Source organism: Peromyscus californicus, unplaced genomic scaffold, assembly GCF_007827085.1.
Source record: "Peromyscus californicus insignis strain IS unplaced genomic scaffold, ASM782708v3 Scaffold_19__1_contigs__length_69161282, whole genome shotgun sequence".
NCBI classification, from domain to species: Eukaryota; Metazoa; Chordata; class Mammalia; order Rodentia; family Cricetidae; genus Peromyscus; species Peromyscus californicus.
In genome coordinates, this window is record NW_026294491.1 from 24365853 (window position 1) to 24372607 (window position 6755).

At 53.0% G+C, this 6755-nt stretch overlaps 1 protein-coding gene across 1 annotated transcript in view; it reads right to left on the reverse strand.

The window, feature by feature from the left end:
* Tacr2 (tachykinin receptor 2) overlaps positions 1 to 6755 on the reverse strand; it is an 11706-nt gene continuing 4951 nt past the window's right edge. The window contains exons 2-5 of the mRNA XM_052743931.1: positions 4548 to 4742; positions 2952 to 3105; positions 1970 to 2166; positions 1 to 869 (exon numbers count right to left, since the gene is read on the reverse strand). Of these exons, the coding sequence (XP_052599891.1) occupies positions 653 to 869; positions 1970 to 2166; positions 2952 to 3105; positions 4548 to 4742 (763 nt within the window). The 3' untranslated portion in view covers positions 1 to 652. The remainder of the gene's footprint in view (positions 870 to 1969; positions 2167 to 2951; positions 3106 to 4547; positions 4743 to 6755) is intronic.

The following is a 6755-nucleotide window of genomic DNA, read 5'->3' on the forward strand; positions in this document are numbered from 1 at the left end:
GACAGGGTTTCTCTGTGTAGTCCTGGCTAGCCTGGAACTCACTCTGTAAACCAGGCTGGCCTCAAAATCACAGAGATCTGCTTGCCTCTGCCTCTGCTGGGATTAAAGGCATATGCCACCACTGCCCCACAAGGACGCCCTTTTTTTTTTCCTTTTTAACATGCGTGTGTACACATACACACTTGGGGAGGTCAGGGGACAACTTGCAGGAGTTGGCTCTTTCCTTTCACGTGGGTTCAAGGAGTTGAACTCAGATTGCCAGGCTTGGCAGCGAGTGCCTTTACCATCTCACTGAGCCATCTCGTGTTCCCTTCGGCTGCCTCTTCTCGTGACAACTGCAGTTATCTTCGATGGGATCCAGTTTACCCATCCCTTTCTATACTCCAGGGAGACATTTCACTTTGCGGCTCCTAGATTGGCCAATGCTGGCTCCCAGTCTTCCTGGCTCCTTCCTCAGTCCCTGGAGTACTTATGGCGGGTGTGTGAGCCCTGAGCTCTTTGTGTTAGCATTGCCCGTGGGGCTCTGGGCACCATCTTGCTTTTCTATGGGTGTGTTGAAGAATGGAGTGTGGGACAAGCTATTACGTTAGGGATTTTCTACCAGCTGCTTCTCAAAGGGGATAAGCCTGGCCCTGCAGACAGGCTCAAGTCTTCAGGGTACAGCAGGCTCCCCATCCTGGGGACTCCCAACCTGCCCATTGGTAGCCTCAGAGTGGGTCATGTCCGCGGTCATGAACAGAGTCTCTTTGGTGTGACACCTGTTGACTCTCCTGGAGAGGGATGCAGTGTGAGTCAGCTCCAGTCTGTCTTCCTCAGTTGGCGTCACCCAGGGGCAGCACCGGAAAGCAAGCCTGAACCCAGAGCGAAACCTGAGGGGTGCGGAAAGTCACTTTAAGCAAGGGAGGTCAGGGTGCAGGAGCCATCTGCCATGTGACTGCTCTACGCCCCAGGAGACGAGCTCCTTGGCAGAGAGGTGCCTCACTCTGAAGAGACCACCACCAACTCAGGGCCGCTGAGACGCACACTTGAGTGGATTTAGTCTTTCGGAACAGCCAGAAACACGGGAGACAGGCACTTCCGAGGCAGGGGCAGGAAGGATAGCAAGCAGCAAGCTGGTACCCTGCCTTTGTAAGGAAGAAAGGAAGGGATGGAGGGAGAGAGAGGGAGGGAGGGAAGGAGAAGGGAGAAGAGAGAGAAACCACAGTATAGGACAAAGAAACCACGTGACTTAACTGGCTTCTAGCAGGGAATTCAAAGAGGAATCTGAGAGAGAGAGAGAGAGAGAGAGAGAGAGAGAGAGAGAGAGAGAGAGAGAGAGAGAGAGAGAGAGAGAGAATTACGTTCTGGCCATGTGTGTGGAATAGGGACGCTCCCCCAGCCCCCACCCCCTGGCACCCAGGAGCTGCTTCAAAAGAAAACTGGCACATTGGAGCTACCAAGTATGGGTACATTTGCTCAGAAAAATAAACAGCTCTCACTCAAGCCTGGGTGTTGGCCGGTAGTCCCAGCTACTCCAGAGAATAAGGAAGGAGGAGGGAAGCTCAAGGAAAGGCCGAGGCTAGCCTAGGCATCTGCGCCTGTCTCAAAATGAGTAAAACGAAGCCTTGGGTGTTAGAGAAAAAAAAAAAAAGTTGGAAAAGAAAATCCAAAACCGAAAACACCCTTCCCCATGGTGACACTGACTGTCCAATGTAGCTGAGAATGACTTTGAACTTTGATCCTTCTGCCTCTATCTCCAGAGTGCTGGGATTGCCAGTGCACACCACCATGCCCAGTTTACGGAGTGCTGGAGATCAAACCCGGAGCCTCATGCCTGCCAGGCAAGCACCTCATCAACTATAACACTCATAGGCAGCATCCCTAGGTGGGGTGAGGGGCAGCTCTAGGTTCTGGCAGGAGCTAGAGTGGAGGTCCCTCACCATGCAGGAGAGGCCCCGTGGGTAAAGGGCAGAGCCAGGGTGGGACTGACCTGTGGTTGAGACAGCAGTAAATGATGGGGTTGTACATGGTGGAGCTCATGGCCAGCCAGAAGAGTGCCAGGTAGACCTGCTGGATGAACTTGTGGTAGTAGATGTCCTTTTGGAAGCTGCCCAGGATGAAGTAGAGGTGGTAAGGCAGCCAGCAGATGGCAAAGGTCAACACCACCAGCACCATGGCCTTCACAAACTGGTCAGGGAGAGGCTCTGGTCAGTCCTTGGCCCCTGAGTCCCAAGTCTTCACCCTCCTGGCATCAGTGTGGGGTACCCTTCATCCCAGCCTGGAGAACCTTCTGTAGTCAGACCCCCTCTACCCCTCTGGCCTCCATCCCCTGGAACATGTATTTGCCACATGCTCCAGATCCCACCACCTGAGGCATTGCTCACACTGCCGTCCTTCCATTGAAATCCTCATGTCTAGCAGCCCGGTTCTGTGAACCACTCTCCCAGGATACTTTCCCAGGGAGCACCTCTCCATCCTGTCCCCTCTTAGGAAGTCAAAGGTCTGGGACCCAAGCCGCCCTTCCCCGGAATCGTTGCCTAATTTAGCCCTTCTATCTATGTAGGCAGTGATGTTCCATCCTGGTACCCCATCCTCTGCCTAGAGGCCAGGTTCTGAGCCCTCCCTGGCACTCACATGCCCGGCATCTGCAGGCACGCTCCTGCATTGCCCAGCACCCCTGAGGACGAGAAGGCAAGTTGGAGATGGCAAATCGAGACCAACTTCCCAGTCGAAGGGACCCCTGGGTGTTGTCCTAAGAGCCTCCCTGCTTGCTATGGTGAGAACTTTCAGAACACGAAGAAGTCGGTCTCGCATTGGTCTCCAGATCGCAGAGGTGTCTGTCCTTCCTCTGCGGCTTTTCTGAGATACTGAGAGACCAGGATTATGTGCTCTCCAGTGCCCCCTAGTGGGTAGGCTTCGGGGCCCCAGGTGCCGCCCGGAGCAGGCCCCGCCCTCTCCGCCTCGGCTCTCACCTTCTTCTTGGCCTGCAGATGGCGCAGGTTGGCGCCGTGAGCCTGATGTCTGGGGACGGCGCGTTTCCACAGCGTGAGGCCGATGATACTGTAAGCCACGAACATCACCACGAGGGGCAGGAAGTAGATGAGGACAAACACCACCAGATGATACCTGGAGGGAGAGCCATGGACCTGGGTGGGCAGCAGGCAGCCAGATCCACCCAAACTGAAGGTCCGTGAACCCCACGGACCCCACACCTTGAAGCCCACCCCCCACCCCCCGCCCCCCGGAGTTCGATTTAAAGAAAAATTAAGGCAACATTGGCTAGCATAGGTGCTGAAGATGGGCTTTCCTCACAAAAAGTCACCGGCATCAGCCCCAGTTGTTCGTGTTACAGAAAAGGCTCAAAGGGGGAAAAGGGAAAAGCTACTGAAATTTTATGTTTGTTTAACATATAAACTGTAACCCCGGCGCCGCCGCCGGTGAGACGGCTCTGCGGGAATCCGGGCTTGCTGCCAAGCCTGGTGACCTGAGCTCTCTGACTTGGCTAGTCCAGCTGGCCTTGCTTTAGATCTCCAGCCTCGCCTCCACCGCCTGAGTACCGATATTACAGGTAGGCTGCCACGGCTACCCGGCATTGGCCTCCTACGGACTACACACACACATCCACACACAGACACCAGTGGCAGCGCATGTGTGATATGCAGAGCCACACGGTCCATCTGCAGATGCACATGGTCCATGTTCATCCTTAGTGAGGTGGCGGATAGGCTGTCTAAAATAAATAAATAAATAAATAAATAAATAAATAAATAAATAAATAAATAAATAAATAAATAAATAAATAAATAAATAATAAAATATTAACAGTGATTGCTCCATAACATTAAGAGAATTCAAAGTATCAGTAGATACAAAGGGCTTATGACAGGTCTTACCAGATACCACTACTTGGCATTGCTTTTAGTATAGATGGTCCCCAACTTCATGTTTTGATTCAATGACTTTGACTGTCTGATGATGGAAGTGAAGCATGCATCCAGCAGACGCCACACCGTAAATTCTTACCTTTCTGTTGGCTTTTCTATCAAGAAGCTAGGCAGTGGCAGTGAGTCACCCCCAGCTAGCCACCAGGTCACCGTTATGAGGGCATTACCCACACTTAACAATGGGTATTTTCTACCTACAGTGGGTTTGTGGGGGTGCAGCTTTACTGTGATTTTTTTGTTGTCTAAAATAGGACCTCGTGTGTCCCAAGGCTTGCCTTGAGCATGCTGGGTAGCTGAGGATGGTCTTGAATTTACGATCCTTCTGCCTCTACCTTCAAGTGCTGGCATCACAGGTGTGTACCACCACTCCCAGCTTGTGCGGTCCTGGGGATTGAACGCAGGTTTTCCTGGATGCTAGATAAGCAGTCTACCACTGAGCCACACCCCCAACCCCTTGCTATCAGCTGAGGAGCCTCAGTATATGATCATATAGGAGCCCTCATACGATCCCATATATACCTGCAGAGCTGTGTGCATATCCCTAGGCACACGCCACACACAGACATGAGCCAACATACAAGCACATGTCCCCCCCCCCACCTTCATCCCTGGTGTGGGGCTTACAGAAGGAGCATCTTGCCTCCATTGTCATTGGGCCAGGCCACCACACACTTGGTGGCTCCCTGGTCCACGGTGATGGTGGAATAGAAGCACTGTGGGGAGGCGAGAGCCAGAGCGACCAGCCAGATGCCAGCGATAACCGCCTTGGTGCTGGGGGCCGAGAGCCGCGGCTGGAAGGGGTGGACGATGGCCATGTACCTACAAGCAGATCACAACATCAGCAGACATCCCCTCCCCCTTACTTTGTCGCCCAGGCCCATCCATGCCTTCCAGCTCCTCCTGTCCACACAGCTGCCCTGTATGCAGAGGCTGGAATCCCACCCAATCTGCAGAGGTGGTGGTGGGGGTGGTGGTGACTGTCTCCAACCATAGCACACTAGTACCCCAGAATCTAGCCCAGGTACCCATTCCACTGCCTCCCTCTGGGTGTGGACAGGCCCTTGGACAGACACACTGAGATCCAACCTGGGGCAGGATACGGTCCTACATTAGCTTGAAGCTCAGCCTGACTCAGGCGTCTGCACCCTCGTCCCCAAGCCAGCCTCCCACCACCCTCATGGTACAGCCATTTCCCAGACAAAGACCCAACCAAGGATGCCCTCTGGAACTTTTGGGATATATCTGACACACACAGGGTCCCGTTCAGTAACCACTCACCATACATGCTACAGAACACAGACGATGTGACGAAGAATGAACAAACTTATTTTATTTTTCTTTGGGACAAAGGCTCATGTAGCCCAGGCTGACATTGAACTTGGCTATGAAACTGAGGATGACCTTGAACTCCTGATTCTCTTGAGTGGAGGGAATTACAGACACGTATGGCCATGCTTGGTTTATGCAGTACTGGGGGTAGAATCCAGGGCTTCAAGCTGCTGGGCATGCACTCTACCTGCTGTATACCTTATGGATACCCGTGCAGGCACAAGCTGAATCCTGCAGGAGTGACTCTTTCCAGCAGTTCTCAACCTGTGGGTCACGACCTCCACGGGGGTCACGTATCAGATACCCTGCATGTCAGATATTTACATTGCAGCTCCTAACCCTGGCAAAATTACAGTTGTGAAGTAGCAACGAAAATAATGTTATGGTATGTGGGGGGAGGGGTCGCCACAACATGAGGATCTGTAAAGAGCCACAGCATTAGAAAGGTTGAGAGCCACTGCTGCAGACTCTGCACACGGCCAACGCTCGGGCCAGTCCCCTCGTACAGCTTTCCCTCTGTCTTAGCTGTTGGTTGTTTGCTTGTTCAACTGGACACAAGCTAAAGTCATTAGAAGCAGAGGGAACCTCGGTTGAAAAAAATGCCCCCATCCGATTGCCCCGTGAGCCAGCCTATGGGGCATTTTTCTCGATTCACGTTTGGTGCTGGAGGGCCAAGCTCACGGTGGGCGCTGTCATCCACGGTCAGGCGGTTGCGTGTTCTGTATAAGAAAGCAGGCTGCGCAAGGCACGGGAAGCAAGCCAGTAAGCAGTGCTTCTCCGTGGCTTCTGCTCCAGTTCCTGCCTCCGGGTTCCTGCCCTGACTTCCTCTCAGTGGTGAACGGCTACCTGGAAGCATAAGATGAAATAAACCCATTCCTTCCTAAGTTGCTTTTGGTCATGATTTTTTTTTTTAAAGGTTTATTTATTTATTATGGATACAGTGTTCTGCCTGCACGTATGCCTGCATGCCAGAAGAGGGCACCAGATCTCATTAGGTGGTTGTGAGCCACCATGTGGTTGCTGGGAATTGAACTCAGGACCTCTGGAAGAACAGCCTGTGCTCTTAACCTCCGAGCCATCTCTCCCGCCATTGATCATGATTCTCTATCACAGCAATGGAAACCTTAACGAAGATGCCCCAGAACAGGCTGTATGGCTCTCTGTGGGGCTTTCCTTCCCCCCCCCCCTCCGCCCCTTCTGGGGCTCCTCCTTCCACCTGGTACTCACTGACGTCATAGACCACCTTCTAGAACGCGCTCAGGTGCCGTCTCTCTGGAGGGCACTATAGGGACTTGAGCTGCTGTTGAACCCTGTGCCTGGTGAAGTGCGGTGACCTTGACAGTGAGTGTTATCTCCATTTCCCACATCAGAAGACGGAGCCACAATGATGGTGAATCCTGGTTGGTCCCAGCTGTCTGTCCTGGATTGCCCTGCTTGCTGTACTTCAGGACCCACGTAGCCACTGGAGGAGCATCCTGGACTGAGTGGGGGCTCAGGCTTCAT